Raw genomic sequence first — 16,694 nt, 5'->3', positions numbered from 1 at the left:
TTCATCTTGGATTCCTAAGGTTGAAATAGACTGTATAGGTTTTCCTCTAGCCACCACAAAGTGAGGGAATGTGCACATTTTAGCTTTCACTCGGGAACACAAATTCTACATTGTGCCTACAACATCATATTCAGTTCCAAAATATTTGGATCACTGCAAAAGTGTAATTCACTTCTAGGCTACTGCCAAGTCTAACAAAATAACAATTTGTTCCACTGTATGATGCATAAGGCACCTTTCCGAGGAGGCAACAAAGGAACAAATTTAAATGTTCACTAGACCCAAGAGATTTTATGGTATGAACCACATTAATATTTATTGGTCCATCATTACTACATATATTCCAAAAGTTTCTCACATTTTTGGCCAAATAAAGAACAAGTTGTAATTCTGTTATGGCTGTGAATGAGTAAAAAACATATTGTTGTTTTGTTGTTTCATTAAGTTCTGTTGTGTGTTTGCTCATTTGGCTTCATGGTTGGATAATCCTTCATTAAACCCTCTGACCATTATTGCATCAAGATCAAACCAGTAATCTAGAGTATCTAGGTTTATATTGCCTTCAAAAATAGGGAGTCTAGATTGACTTGCACCTTGTACATTGTGGAACTAGCAAAAGGTTTGTAGGAGGTAGACCTCTTTAGGGGATGTTGCATGCACTCAAGAAATTAGGCAAAGAGTTTGACAATGCTTGCTATATCATGTGTGTATTGTTGTTCCATTTTTTCTTGCTATCATCATAATGCATCTTCTATAATTCTTTGGAGCATGTCTATAGTTGGTATCTCTAGAGCTGTCTACCATCTCTAGTCATTGAATAGTAAGGTATGTGTAAGGATCTTCTCCCATCACGAGTCTTGAAGATTAGCCTTTGAAGGCCAAGGATTTGGGTGTTAAGCTTCCATTGGCTTCACCTAAAGGGAAAGATTCTGACAATTCCAAACTTGTGGAATCTCCTAGGCACAATCCTATTCCAGCAGATTTCCCTCAAGACAACCTAGATCAGCATCCAAATGATTTCATTCCAGTCAACCCAAGTCATAATCGTTGTCCTAATTTGGAAGAAGATGGTTCTAATCTACAGCCTAAGTGGTGGGAAAAGCTCATCAGCAATGTTCGATATAATGAGCTTGTTGAGGGTAGATCATCCAGAGGCAAGAGCAAGAAGAGTATAGTTAACTTTACTCTTATGGCTAACATTCAAAGTGTTTATTAGCCTTAGGATTAGTCAGAGGTGAAAGGTAAACTTGAATGGGAGAAGGCTATGGAAGCTAAGCATCATAGTGTTTTGAAGAACAACACAAGTTTTGTCAAATCTTCCACCAAGGGAGAAACCCGTTGGCTTCAAATGGGTCTACAAAGTGAAATACAAAGTTGATGGAACTCTTGATAAATACAAAGCTCAAGTGTTGGCTAAGGGGTTCTTGCAGAGAGAAGGCATTGACTATGAGGAGGCCTTTGCTCCTATAACAAAGATGAGCACCATCCAGCTAGTTCTAACCATTGTAGCACGTGGCTGGACAGTCTATAAAATGGATGTAAAGAGTGTCTTCCTCAATGGTGATTTGGAGGAAGAGGTCTACATGGCACAGCCTCAAGATTTAAAGGTTGGAGGAAAAGATCACCACATATGCTGACTAGTAAAGGCTCTTTATGGCCTAAAGAAAACCCCCAGGGCGTGGTACATCAAGATTGATAAATATTTGGTTGCACAGGGGTTTCAGAGAAGCCCTTAGGATCCCAACTTGTATGTCAAGAACACTAGTAATGCCATCATTTTTTTTGCTATCTATATGGATGATATTATCATTACTGGTAGTGGGGAACATTTGCTTGAACAGATCAAACTGAATTTGTGTTAGGCTTTTGATATGACAGATTTGGGTCTTTTGCATTATTGTCTTCGTTTAGAGGTTTGGAAGACAAGTGGCAACATTTTCATTTCTCAGTCGAAGTATGCAAGGATTTCGCTGGACAAGTTCAAGATGACAGATTGCAAACCTTCATCTACACCTATGGAGAAAGGGCCGAAACTATTAGCCATCACCAATGGTGAATGAGTCAACATTCTGACAACTAGTTGGCAGTTTGATCTATCTTACAGCCACTACACCTGATCTAAGTTATGTTGTGAGCTACATCTCTCGCTTCATGACAATCCCTAAGGCAGAACATTGTATTGCAGCGAAGTGTGTACTGAGATATGTCAAAGGGACACTGTTGACGTGTTTTTTATGACAGCGTCGAACACAGAATAAAGTTGCCTAACGGTCACTTCGCTCTCTCTTGATCAAAGTGCGATTGTATGCTAAGATTGCAAGAAGTTCAAACAATCGACTCCAAGGTTCCTTCAATGCGTGGACGTGACTCAGTTGGCTGATATGTTTGCTGGTAATCCAAGGGGCTTTACGTTTGCATCATTCTTTCACTTCTTTGTTGTGGCTGGAACTCCATCATTGGATATAGCAATTCTGCGATGCTGCTGCTTCAAACGGACTAAAATGAACTGAAAGAAAAGGGAAAGGGTTCAGAAGGATCTAAATCTACTCCTAAGGGTAGTGATAACAATGAATAGTGCTCTAGTGGACAAATTTCAAATAAACCAAGCTCTGCTTCGCCAAGTTCAACTACAACTCCGCAAGAACCGGTGCAATCTTCTGAGGATATTGAAGGATTTTCAAATTGAGAAAGTGCATTTGAATACCCAAAACGGCGCAATCCAAACAACTGTCCACAACTGAACTTAGCACAAGTTTAGTGGCTCAGGCTAACTTTACACTGCAACTTACAATCAGCAAGATACAAAAAGTATGAACCATGGAAATTCATCAGACACCATTACATTCTCCATTGAAATCAAAGCACTTTACTACTTCTAATCTAAGTGAGGAAGGTGAAACCATGCAAGTTTTGAAAAAATAACTCAAGTGGACACCATCAGAGAACAATGTTTCACTATTATTTTCTCAAAAACTTATTGCAACAATTTCATACAAAGCTCCCTCTCCTTACAAATGAGGGGGGTCACCCCTTATATAGGCTTCAAGCCCTGGCTACATGCAAAACCCTAATTAGGGTTTTCCCTAAAAGATTCTCCACTCAAGATGCAACAAGGTGGGAATCTCCAATTAATAACCCATCATGCCCATATACAATTAATTCAAAAGTACCCAAAATAGCATCCATTGCGCATTAAATGCACCACCTCCTTCAAATTCGCCCAACATGCGTTGAATATTCATCCATGCAAAAATCACCCCATTATGTCTTAAATGCTCCATCATTTCCACATGCGGCGACTGCATGCAAAAGGAATCTGCCATAAATTCAACATGCAATGACCAGGTTGCCATTTGGTCAAATATTCCGGCAATGAATGCGCCACCATACTGCCATGCGTTCAATAGATCCTCGCCATGCAAATGGACTCTGCCGTCGTATATCCCCTCCTACACATCGGGAATTGTTGGAGAGGGAAAATTCGATTCAGGAAGAATTTTCTTGAAGTCTCTTCAACTTTCCTTGCTCAGAGAAGGTTTTTCATCAATTCTGCACATTTCCTATTTTTTAGGAAAATTTCCAAATTAGGGTTTCGCAGTCCAGGAGAGAGAAAATTCTCCTACGAATCCAAATCTGTAAAACTTCTGAAATTTGGATGTGATTTGATGCCCAAGCATGGATTTTTCCAATTTTTCCCTGGAGGGGAAATTTCTTGTTCAGTTCATCCCTGATTCCTTCCTTGCCTTAGAAATTTTATGTTCGATTCATCCTTGGGTGTATTTCTTCCTTGCTTGGAATTTTGTCCCGAAGGAAGGAATTTCCAATACTTAGCCAAACTTTCATCTTTCCTGGAATTCCGTCCTGAAGGAAGGAATTTCCAACACTTAGCCAAATTTTCACATTTCCAAGAATTCCGTCATGAAGGAAGGAATTTCCAACACTTAGCCAAATTTTCACCTTTTTCAGGAACTCTGTCATGAAGGAAGGAATTTCCAATACTTAGTCAAATTTTCATCTTTCCTGGAATTCTGTCCTAAAGGAAGGAATTTCCATTACTTTGTGAATTGTCCATCCCTCTTTTTCAACATCCCTATTTTTTAGGGATCCTCCTAGAATTTAGGAGCCAGGTTCGTTGGATGAAGAATTTCACCCCGATTCTGAATCTATAAAAAATTTCCATATTTGGTCGGGATTTGATGTCTAAAAATAGCATAACTGAAAATTCGCCCAAGGGGAATTCTGCTTTTATTCCTCCTTGACTCCTTGGATTCCGTGCCTTAGGCAAAATTTCAATTTTTTTTGCTTGAGTGAAATTTTTTAACTACACCAAGGATTCATGAATTTTCCCTTTGTGAATGCATTTCTGGTTTTGGCGCCTCAACCTTGACCTGGGCGCATTTTGGAGATGTCCATGGAGAGGTGGAAAATTCCACTTGTGAATGCATTTCTCATTTTGGCGCCCCAACCCTGACCTGGGCGCATTTTGGAGATGTCCATGGAGAGGTGGAAAATTCCACTTGTGAATTCATTCTAGGTTTTAGCGCCCCAGCCCTGACTTGGGCGCATTTTGGCCATGTCCATGGAGAGGTGGATTTTTGCACTTGTGAATGACTTCATGAATTCAGCGCCCTAGCCCATACCTGGGCGCATTTTGGCCATGTCCATGGAGAGCTGGATTTTTGCACGTGTGAATGACTTCATGAATTCAGCGCCCTAGCCCATACCTGGGCGCATTTTGGCCATGTCCATGGAGAGGTGGATTTTTGCACTATTTCAGGCTCTTCGTCAGGATATATATATGAAATATAACATTTAAGTATAAGTGGTATCTTCAATATGTCATTTTCCTTTCTTATACTTTATTTCATATATATTGTGAGGATGTTTGAGAGTGGTTTCAGGTCCATAGGAATCATAATGCAAATTCTAGATTTTGGAAGATCTTCCAAATTTCTAGACTTAATCAAATTTCAGGCCATTTTCGGATCAGGATGACATTGGTGGATTGATGTGAATTTCTAGACTTGGATGATTTTGCATGCTTTCCTCTTCTGGAATAAGAGTTCCAAAGTTAACCATTTTTTATCCAACTTGTCTGCCTTCTGAATTTTCCGGATTTAGAAATCGTCTTCAAGAACGTTCAGTCTTCAGCGTCTTCGGAGATATTCAGCTTTCAGTGTTTTCCTATGAAGATCCTGCCAAAAATAGATTTTCCCAAATAGTAAGTGTTTCAAAATGTCAAGGTTTGGGCAAAATAGGTCAGAAGAGCACTTACTAAAAAAAAAACTTACTAAAAATAGAACCTACTAAAAATAGTAAGTTTAATTTTTGGCAAAATTAGACCAATCCGGGACTCTGTAAATTCCCTAAAAATAGGAACTTTCTAAAAATAGAAAGTTGCTCCGTTTCAACTCAAATTTTACTGGGAGGTTCCTTGAAGGGTCCTAATTCCAGTTGTATGTTCATTTTTTCCAAAACCCTAACAGAAACCCCTAAAATCTAGGACAGAAGGCAAAAACCCTAAAATTCACAAAACGAGTCCTAGACTTAGCCAAATTTGCTCAAACAAAAAGCAGATTTAATCAATATGACCCCCAAACACTTACAAAGCAAAGAGATTGACAAGACCGCTGCGAAAAGACCACAAAAATGCAAGCCAAAAAACCAGGAGGGCCTAAAAAGAAGGGGGTTCCCATTTGCAATGGGGCGATGTGTGAAAACGTCACAACAAACACCTGACTTTAGCATTCTGTACATGAGAAGCAAAGATCCTCGGCTGATTGATTTTATAGACACAAATTGGGCAAGTTTTGTTAATGACAGGAAGTCTACTTATGGGTATCTATTCAATCTTGGTATGGGTGCAATCACATAAACCAATAAGAAGCAACAAGCAGTAGCTCTTTCCTCGACAGAAGCAAAGTATTGAGGAACTGTTAAAGCCGCATGTGAGGCAGTATGGCTACGGAGGATGCTTTCTAACATGAAAATGTCTCAAGCAGGGCCTTCACCCTTGTTTTGTGATAATCAAGGGATGCTAAAGAAGGCCAAGAATCTAGTCTTCCACGAATGAACAAAACATGTAGAGCTCCATTGCCATTTCATCCGACACATTGTTGAGGATAGAACTGTGATCTTGCAGTATGTTCCAACTAAGGATCAAATTGCAGATATTCTAACCAAGTCTTTGACCCTAAAAAAGTTTGAAAATTTAAGGGGCAACATGGTGTAGTTAGTAGAATGATCATTAAGGGAGGGTATTAAAGTAATATAGTGATATTTCTATAATGGTCATTTAGTTAGTTAAGGTAATTTCCTTTTCGTAGTTAGTTTTTGTTTTGGGAACTTTGTTCTGTAAATCTCTATTTAAGAAGTTTTATCTCCTTTGTAATCAATCAATTTACCATTACAATGCCTTTCACAAGAGTCATCATAGCTACAATTCGTTAAATCAAACTATAGTCTAGAACAAGTTTTAAATATAGACCAATTGCCCAAGTAGTATTTAACAAATGGCATGCAACCAACCAAAATATTAAATGGCATTTGCATCACCCAAAGATGTCCCTACCAGATACACAAAAGGGACATCCCCTAGTGGGGTGTTACAAACATACTTCTACATGCACTTGAACCAAGGTTTCTCATCTATCTCACCTAAAGCATCACCTAAGGCATCACACTCCCACTATATCTCACTCCAAGTTGAAGGTATCTTATTCAAGTGCATATCACCAGTTCCTTTGCCACCTCCAGCATTATCTTAGATGGTGGAGGATCATCGGACTTAAATGTTAGGAGAGCTTCAGACATAGTTCTAAGGTGATGCTAGTTGCACTGCATGGAATCATCTAACCTGGATCTCTCAGCCTGGGCCTTTCTATGGTGAACATCATCAGTACCTTCACGGTTACCAGCAAGTATGTCTCTTCTTCTGGTGATACAGATTGGATCTAATTTGCCCATTCCAAAATTCTAGTGTCTTTAACGCCATTTAATATGGTAATGAGTCCTTTCTCCTGTTCATTTGCGCTACTTATAGACTATTTTTAGTAATCTTTGTGATCTCATTGGTTCTTTCCTTTCTAAAAGGACTGAGGTTTCCATGCCATGAGTTGCCCCCCTTCTTTCATATTTGTCAGAATGCCTTTCAGATTTTGTTCAGTCTTTAGTTATATTTTAGTTTGTAGCTTCCAAGGTGACTCTTTTATCTCCATCTTGCTATTTTCACTAGACATACTTTCAAGTCCCATTGAACTATTTTGTTCACATGTGAACATTAACATAAATTTTTTCTTTCCTTACAATTACTCATTAATGAAAATGACTTGAGAAGGCTCCATGACTTTGTAATGGTAATTGTATAATATAATATTTACAATAGAGATGAAAGGCTCTATTTAAAAACAAATTACAAGACAATGTTTCTATATGAAACAATCGTGAACTGAAGCCAAAAATAGAAACTAAGTAAGATAACCATTAAAGAAACATTACATTATTTTAATACCCTCCCTTAATGGTCATCATCCTAACAAACCTACAAAAGACAATCTACAGGTCTTTTGATCACAAACACAATGAAGGCTGCCCCTTCTCTTCATAACACTCTACTGCTGCTGAGACCCTCCCTGGATATGCAGAATGTTATTGATCAAGAGAACCAGAATCTGTCCAACCTGATGTTGGGAAACAAAACTATCCCTCGCTAGAGATACCAAGAACTACTTCTCAAACTAAAACCACGATTTTGAGGAAAATTTGGCAAACCCTCCAAACAGCAACAGACACAATTTTAGCAAAAACTTTTGCAAAATGAGCACTGAGCATTGTTCGCCCTAGCAACTCCAAAACAGACTGCAAAAAATCACGATTTTTGTGGAAAAAATCGTCAAACCCTGAAAACTCCATTTTACAAATCATTGTTTTTTTGGAGAAAATGGTAAAAACCCTAAAACAGGAACATCCGTCATAGTTTTTGAGGAAAAAATTATAAACCCTTACAGATAATTTTTTTGAGGACAAAAAATTAGAAAAACCCATCAAATAATTTTTTCCTAAAAAACCAGGAGTAACAAAATCCCACGTGAACAAGCAACTTCGCGAATTACAAATGAAACGCGATTTTTGAGGAGAACAATCGATCAAAACCCAAAATAATTTTTTAAGAAAAAATTATAAATCCCAGACATAATTTTTGAGGAAAAATTATAAAAAACCCAAAAATAATTTATTTTTTTAGGACAAAAAAATAATAAAAAACCCATTATAAAAACCCACATAATTTTTTTAAGGACAAAAATTAATAAAAAAACCCACAAATAATTTTTTTAAGGACAAAAAATTATAAAATACCCAAAATGATTTTTTCCAACCCTCCATGAGAAACCCTAGCCGAACAAAAAAACCCACAATTTTTCTGAAAAACCTTTTTTCTTGGGCACAGATCACACCCAGATTTTGCAAAAAAAACATCACATCTAACAACCTGAAATCACGAAAAAAACACCCAGTCGCGGAAAAACCAAACACAAAACAATGAATGCGGGTTTTGGCGACCAAAAACGTGGCTCAAAAACCTATGAAATCCTACCATCGTAGATGAAAAACGGTGTTCAAAAGGGAAATGCGTCCAAAAAACCAGACAGCTACGCAAGCCAAAAGCAAACCAAGACTCCACGCATGGAAGACAAACGGCGCCCAACAACCAAAGAAAGGTCATGCAGTACTCCAACGGCACACAAGAACAAGGAATACCCTTGATTCTTAGTCTAGGCGCGGGGTGCAAAAAACATCTAAATCCCCTGCGGAAAAAAAAATGTGCCATCTAGCATAGACAAGAAAAATGCTGAAATCAGAACCCTACCAAAATTCCACCAAAAAATAATCTTCACAAAAACCTTCAACCCTGGAAAAAAAAAAAAAAATTGAAAATTCACACGCGATTGCGAATTACTGAACCCTTCCAAAATCTTGGGCCCCTCGTGAGGGAGTCAAACCCAAACCAGCTCCCACTCTAATACCATGCAATGGTAATTGCATAAACTGATATTTACAAAAGAGACGGAAGGCTCTATTTATAACAAATTACAAGACGAGTATAGCAGTGAGGGTTCGCCTATATGTGTGACTGACTAAGACCAAACAATTTAGTATACATCTAATCTTGGATGGGAATGTCATAGATCGGAACATGTGCATAATGATAATAGTCAGCATGATAATCAATTTTTTTGGGAAGCTGTCAGTGTATTGTCAACAAGAGGCATTCAAACACAAGGGTATATGAATATGCTTCATGGATATTGAATCGGCTCTCCATTTAATGCAGCCAACAGTTATTTAACATAATGTGCAGTGTGCACCACTATCTGCACCCATACAATCATAACCAAAATACAAGTTGGAGATTGCAATAAAGGGCTACGCAGAAAGATTTAGGTGAAAAAATCCGGTTTAGTCCGATGTGCCAATAACAAATTACCTGGAATACATGTTTATCATATAAATAGGAGCAGAAGCAAAGATAAGCCCAATGATACCAACTTCCAAGGTTTGTTGCACCAGGCCCAAGGACAGCCATCGATGATTGGGATGAAGCATCTAACATAGAGCTAGCCATCCCCCACAACAAGAAAGTTGCTGGACGCATTTGCAATGGTGGTTGCTGAAATAAGTAAAATCGTTGGCACTAATGGTTGTGGCAATCCCATACAAACCAGAGCCTACTTTCTAATGTTTATACTGCTAGGCTATAATGGCCCTTTTTATGTTTTTGTTCTAAAGTTTTGTAAATCGTATATAATAATATATTGTTGATTCTATAAGATGTTAAGATTAACTTTTCCTAATTTGTATGATGGACATACAAGCAGATAAGGATTACTACTTTTACTTTTATGATAAACTTTTTCTAATTTATACGATGCACATACAAGTGGATAGGGACTTCTATTTTCATGATATGCCTCGCAGATATATTTTCAATCTACTGAAAATCGTCTTTTAGAAAATAAGATTTGCAAACAGAAACTGTATATCATAAATGAAGGATGAGAAAAATTACACCTTGCATTTTAATATTTAGAAAACAACAGGAGATCAAAATGCAAGGGCATGTTTGAAAATCAAACCTTGTGCTCTTCAGCAACCTTTGCAATTCTTAGGCACGAATGCTGACAAACCATCCAATTCAATCATCATTACTAATCTAAATGCATTCAATGCACTCCATTGCCATGCATTACAAGTTGTTGTGCTATCACAGATCTTGCTTTGTTACTCAGTTCATCTGCATTTGTGCCTTCAATTGGTTGATTTACAATAATTTTTATAGAACCTGGTCTCAAAGTACCTTCCATTCCATTTGGCATAATTTCACCTGTCCCAATAAGAGTAATTGGAACAACAGGTACTCTAGCCTTTGCTGCCATACTAAATGCGCCTTTCTGAGACATATCAACAAGAAAGTTAGGATTTAGTTCATTCACTTTCAATGCATATTAATAACAAAACCAAATGAGAATCTTGCTTTTAACTCACAACTTTTTAAAATAAATCCATATGTGATTGATTTAACATCACTGCCAGATCACAAAGGATCTATCTCACCTTAAAAGTAGATAATTTTCCATCTTTTGGGCGAGTTCCCTCAGGAAAGAAATGAACTGAAGCTCCATGTTTTAGAACATTCAGGCACCGTTTAAGGCATTCCTGTATTGAAGATTATACAAGACTATTAGTAGCATAACACAAGTGACAAAACATCCACATCAGCATGTGATAATATTGTTATTCAAGACACGGTATTGGAGTTCATGTTTGGTAATCAAAACCTTCAATGACAATTCAACCATACAAATATTGAAATATACTTCAAAGAAAGCAGTTATGCCTGAGAAATATGAAAATACCATCTGGCTTTTATTGTCCATCCGGCGCAGAGGGATGTGACCAGTCATAAACATTGCCCATCCAATAATAGGAATGAGAAATATGCTGGTCTTGCTTATGAACTTGAAACTCCTTCCAAGCAACAACAAAACATATACATCTAAGTAGCTCTGATGATTAGAAACATACACAGCCGGCGCATCGGGTGGTGGTAAGTTTTGCAACCCTTCAATATCCACTTTATAAAGGAGTAAAAGTGAGAGACTTGCCCATGCCTTGTTAATAAGGTGATGAATCTTCCTTCTGTATTTATCAAACAAAAGAACAAAGGGATGGGCTGCTAGCATCACGACAAACAGAGGAATAGCCACAATGCAGTTTACAATGTAGAAGACTATCGCCCTCAGTTTTGGACCCAATGATGCATCTGTTTACAAATGAATCATACTATCAAATGATATACAAGAAAACAACAAAATTTTAAAATTTTAAAAATAGAAATGTCATTTCAAATATCACTAAGTAAAGCATATGATCAAATGATGCAAGGAAATCACTAGATTCTAAATTACTGGTAATTTGAGTACAACTTTAGACATTTTTAACTTCTATGTAATGGATATCGTATTAATAAATGCGGAGTTTGATGGAGAAAAGTTGAAGCAAACTATCAAAATGATATGTAAAAAAATTACAAGATTCAAAAACTGTAAATGTTATTCAATTTTCAATTCAAGATGCAAGTTATATTCAAGGTTATCTTTTCTTTCAAGTATGTGTTATTTCTTAATATAATAAATCTGATTATTGTCTGGTATGTTGCAGATGGAGAAAGAGCATTTATCAATTTCAATGTCCTTCTCACAATCACCGATTGATATATATATGTCTACAAGGAGGATCAAGCAATACCTTGACCGGTCATGTCTATTAGACATGACCGATCAAGATATTACTTGATCGCACCTTTTCAATCATAATCGCATTTACCAATCGGTGTATATATATAAAACTTAACAAGTTACCCGATACCAATCGGTGTGTATATCATAAACAAGTCAACCGATATTAATCGGTATGTATGCTGTTATAAACTAAACCCGATAACAATCGGTGTTACACAGTTAACATGTTTGACCGATACTAATCGGTGTGCATACGATTAACAATGTAAACCGACACCAATCGGTATTCTATGCTTTATGATTTACAACCGATAATTATCGGTAGTTAAGCATTGGTTAAGAATCCGATGTTGATCGGAATTTGCAAGTAAGGTTGTATATATATAAGTCGAAGAATAATCATCAAATGAAGGAATGATAACTGAAGTCTTTATTATAGTCTATCGATAAGATAGATGATTGAATGAGAGACTTCATTTATCTCTCATTCAATCATTTATCTTACCGAGGCTATCATGCATCAACAAAAACGAAGATGACCAGCAAGTCATTTCACACATTTAAAGTAGTTGGCATCCTATTAATAGAAGCAGATGAGAGAGCAGATACTGAAGTATGCTATCAAATGATATTCAAGAAAATTACAAGATTCAACATTACAGAAAATCTGAATGCCATTTCACATATTTTAAGCAATGAATTTCCTACTAATATATGCAGAATTCAGTGTTGAAAATATTGAATTATTCTATCAAACGATATACAAGAAAATTACAAGATTCTCAATTACAGGAAAAATGAAAGACATTTCACACATAAAAGCAGCAGCTTTCCTATTAATAGATGCAGAATTTGATGAAGAAAGCATTGAAGCATACTATCAAACAATATGCAAAAAAATAATAAGAAGCTTCTAGATTACAGAAAAACCAAATGCATTTTCAAATATTTTTATGTAATGTCCCCTATTGCAGATGTACTCTGTTGGGTATGTACCCTATTTTTGCCCAAATATAACAATTCCAATAATATAATTTATATTCAAAGAGTACTTTTTAACTAAATTACATAATAGCAATTGAACTTAGAAAAATAATCAATTAACATCAAACAAAATGATCATAATAATTCCTATGCATTTGGATCCATACTAGTTTGTTTTTGTTTTTTTCCAAAAGCCATATTAGGAATTTAATTGGAAAGCATGATAGGGCGCTCGAAGACTATTCTCCACAAGTAAGCTCAAGCGTGCAGAACATCCATCCAAGACAATGCGACCCCTTGGCTCAAAAGCAAACGAACTTGGGGTGGTTTACTTAATTGAGGGAACCAGTACTACTGCATCTCCCCACCACGTTTCCTTATTAACCCCAAATATGATTACTTGTAGGAAAATCAATTGAATAATTATTAATCATAAAATTCTTGATGGATTGGCAAGTTAAATAAATAATTAAATTATGTTCCTAAACAGATTCACCAATTAATAAATATTAGATTCAGCAAGTGGCATACCAATCACTTCAGAAATATAACAGTCTGCTGCAACTCACTGCATTATTAATTTCTTACTGTTATAACTCAGATTCTGTAATGTCTTATTATTTCAATCAGATTCTATCGTTGCACACACACCCCTCTTTCAGGGGACCCCCTCACCCTTGTTCTGCAATCTACTGGAAACCCTTCCAACCCCGAAAATGCCCACACAGTGATGAAGTCGCTAAGTGGAACAAAAACGAAGTTTGGCAAAATCAAGCCAGGTCAAAACAAAATTCACACAATGTCTCTCAAAATCCCGAAATTACTAAAGGGAGTGTAAGGCGTTTGAAAACTCTTGCATTTCGGATTGGGGGCCGAATTTCGTCCCTTAATCAGGTCGCGATGAAGGGTGAAGGAAGGCAAAGTCTGCATTTTGTCCAAAATACCCGAAGTTGCAAACCAAACTAAACCCTAAACTTCGCGCAAGGCAACCAGTAAGCCCGAGAATCACTAAAATAAAATGAAGAAATAGAAATCGCACCTTTCAGGGAAAATAAACAAGGAGTCTGACATCACGCAAAGTCACCAAGAATGCCGAAAATCAAAAACGTCAAGTTTGCGCGATATCATCTCTTAGCCAAAAACTATAAAGGTTCCAAATCGCACAAATTCGGCCCCCAAGCCGAAAATGATAAAGGGGAATCAAGTCGTGCCTTAAGGCTCAACAAGCCGAAAAGGAAAAAAGACGCCAAGTTCACCAAAATCGGCTCAAAAGCTAGAATCGTGAAAGGACATAAAGCTCACAAATCATCTTTTAGGCCGAAAACTCAAGAAATAAAATCTTGCATTTTAACTTTAAAAGACCGAAAACTTAAATAAGCCAAAATGCCGAAAATGATAGGAACTTGTAAAAATCGTGCGAAGTCCTCATTTTAGCCAAAAATGATGAAAAGAACAAAATCACACCTCTTTGTCCAATTGGCCGAAAGTCTACCAAAGGGGGGGAGGAGTTATTAAATTAAGTCACAAATATAATGTTCTCTTCTTTTCACCAAAATGCCCAATTTTTAGTGCAAAGGAAGAGGGAGTTTAAAGGGGTTAATCGCTCATTTTGAACAAAGAACCTGTATTTTGCAACTGAAGAGGGAAAAGTGCTAAGTCAATGAGAAATCTCGCAAAAAGGTCAATTCACCCGAAATTCGGCCAAGGAGACATTTAGCATGAAAAAAGAAACATCTCTCAAAGAGGCTTCTCAGGCCCAAAAAACTAAAAAGAGAGGTACTGCAACTTGAAAGGTCATCTCCAATTTTAATTTAGAAGTCCGAATTTGGCAAACAAAGGCATTTTAAACTTAAAACGAAATCTCTCAAATTTGCCAAAAATGTTCGAATTTGCCAAAAATGTTCGAATTTGCCAAACATAGGATTATAACTTGAAAAAGTAAACCTCTCAAAACCTCCAGTATACACGAAATTCCAAGACTTGGGTGATTAAACAGTTAAATCACGCATTTTGATCCAAGGGTACGAATTTCATAAGTGAAAGGTGGTTTTAAAATGGAAAGCCAAAATCGCTCAAAACATGTAGAAGGCCCGAATTTCATATTGGAGAAGAGGGGCACTTAAAGATAAAATTTAATATGATTGTTAAATTAATTTATTTAATTTTTCAAAATGATTATTAAAAGTGGAATTCATTGTTTGCAGGACAACATCAAGAAGAGCCAAAGCGAAAACCTAAATGCAAATTGAAGACCTGATCACGATTAAAGCTGGGAACGAGGAGCATGGGATCAAAATGACAAAGCCAGGTGCTACTAATGAAGAGCGCATTGCAGAGGATCAAAACCAAGCATGGGGAAGCGCGCCACCACCTGGACCACAAAGTTGAAGTCCATCCTCAAGACCAAAGATGAAAGAACACTCAAAATGTGCAAAGTCAGAAATGCACTGCTGGAAGTAATTCCAAAAAATCAATTTAAAAACTAAAATACTTTATTGTACAAGACTACCTATGGGCTTCGTTCAAGATATTTTAAAACAAAGGAACACAAGACAGTTATTTCCAACTACCATATTGACCCGAATTGATGTCAAATAGTGGTCAATAGTTGAGAAGGTGGTTGCGGGGATAACTGAGGATTAAATGGGCATGGGTTAAAGCTGCTAGGCTTCTAGAAGGTAGATCAGGGTCCTTGGATGCAGCCAATCCTGGCCTTTGATTCAAATTGTAAAATCTATAAAAGGCAGAGGCCTTTCTCTTGTAAAAGGTTAGATTTTCATAGTCAAACAGTTAGAACAGGTTAGAGTTTTTGTATAAGGTTAGAATTTAGTAGTTAGGAATAGAGTAGAACTGCTATAGAAATTGTTGTAATGACAGCCAAAATCAATATATGAACATTGAAGTATGGTGTTTGTTATCTTGGTTTTCTTTTGTTTGAATGGTTTCCTTCAGCAGGTTTAGATAGATCCTTTCTGGTGTGCAAGTATTTGATGGATTCGGGTTCATACCATTGGGGATATGTTGATTGTGTATCCTTGTGTATGGTTAGTCTAAGACTTTAAAATCATGCTTAGTTCAATTGCAGGTATCCGTCTGAGCTGCACCAGAATTGAGTGTTTAGGAATGCACCTGTAGTATGAAAATCTTCTAAGTCTCCCTTGAAGATTGCACCGCTCTTGTGGGGTTGTGAGTTATTCTGGCCAAGCAAGGATTGGTTATGTCGAATCCGTCTACTTGCATACCAATCTTGTTAATTTTTAGGTCTCTTAACCCTACCCTTTTGCATTTATTTTTCCTACATCATCTTAAGATGCAGACCAGCTTGTTGCAAACGTAAGTCCCCTTGTGCTCCTAGCAAAACACATCAAACAACTGAGTTATCCTGTAGTCATGAACTGACAGTTGGAACCTTGAGGTCTCCCCGTTGATCAATTAAAAATAGCATTAGGGATTTCCTTATACAAGAGAGGATAGGATACTCAGCGAGAAAATTCTATTCTGCGTTGGCTGGAGAGAGTTGTAGCAGTACGATTTTAGCCACGTCAACACTATCCATCAATGAACTTACTATTTCCAAGCTGATGATAATTATTAAACTAATATTGTAATATTGATATAACGGTCATCTTAGTCATTTAGTTAGTATTTAGAAACTTCCTTTCATGTCTTTTGTATTTGGTTAGTGTTGTCATTTTATGACACCCTCGGTCCATCAGTGAGAACCGATCAGAGATATGTTCCATGGACCAACGTTGCCCAGTTGATCAAGGAGAAAAGCAGTGAAATCATGGTTTGAAGTGTTGTCTTGTCAGAAGTTCCTTGGCCCTCTCTTTCTCTAGCCCGGAACTTCGTAACCCCGAGGTTCCAAGTTTCTTTGCCTTAGCTTCTTTCTTTCCTGCTCCGGAACTCCAA

At 37.1% G+C, this 16,694-nt stretch overlaps 1 protein-coding gene across 2 annotated transcripts in view; it reads right to left on the bottom strand.

The window, feature by feature from the left end:
- Positions 1–16,694, bottom strand: part of LOC131040026 (1-acyl-sn-glycerol-3-phosphate acyltransferase LPAT1, chloroplastic) — an 80,188-nt gene that overhangs the window by 21,891 nt on the left and 41,603 nt on the right. For both annotated transcript variants that reach the window (XM_057972899.2, XM_057972900.2), the window contains exons 3-5: positions 10,914–11,320; positions 10,612–10,713; positions 10,134–10,448 (exon numbers count right to left, since the gene is read on the bottom strand). In XM_057972899.2, the coding sequence (XP_057828882.2) occupies positions 10,221–10,448; positions 10,612–10,713; positions 10,914–11,320 (737 nt within the window). In that variant the 3' untranslated portion in view covers positions 10,134–10,220. The remainder of the gene's footprint in view (positions 1–10,133; positions 10,449–10,611; positions 10,714–10,913; positions 11,321–16,694) is intronic.

Source organism: Cryptomeria japonica, chromosome 11 (genome assembly GCF_030272615.1).
Source record: "Cryptomeria japonica chromosome 11, Sugi_1.0, whole genome shotgun sequence".
Classification (NCBI taxonomy): Eukaryota; Viridiplantae; Streptophyta; class Pinopsida; order Cupressales; family Cupressaceae; genus Cryptomeria; species Cryptomeria japonica.
The sequence above is the reverse complement of the archived record's forward strand: the minus strand, read 5'-3'. Positions and strand labels throughout refer to the sequence as shown.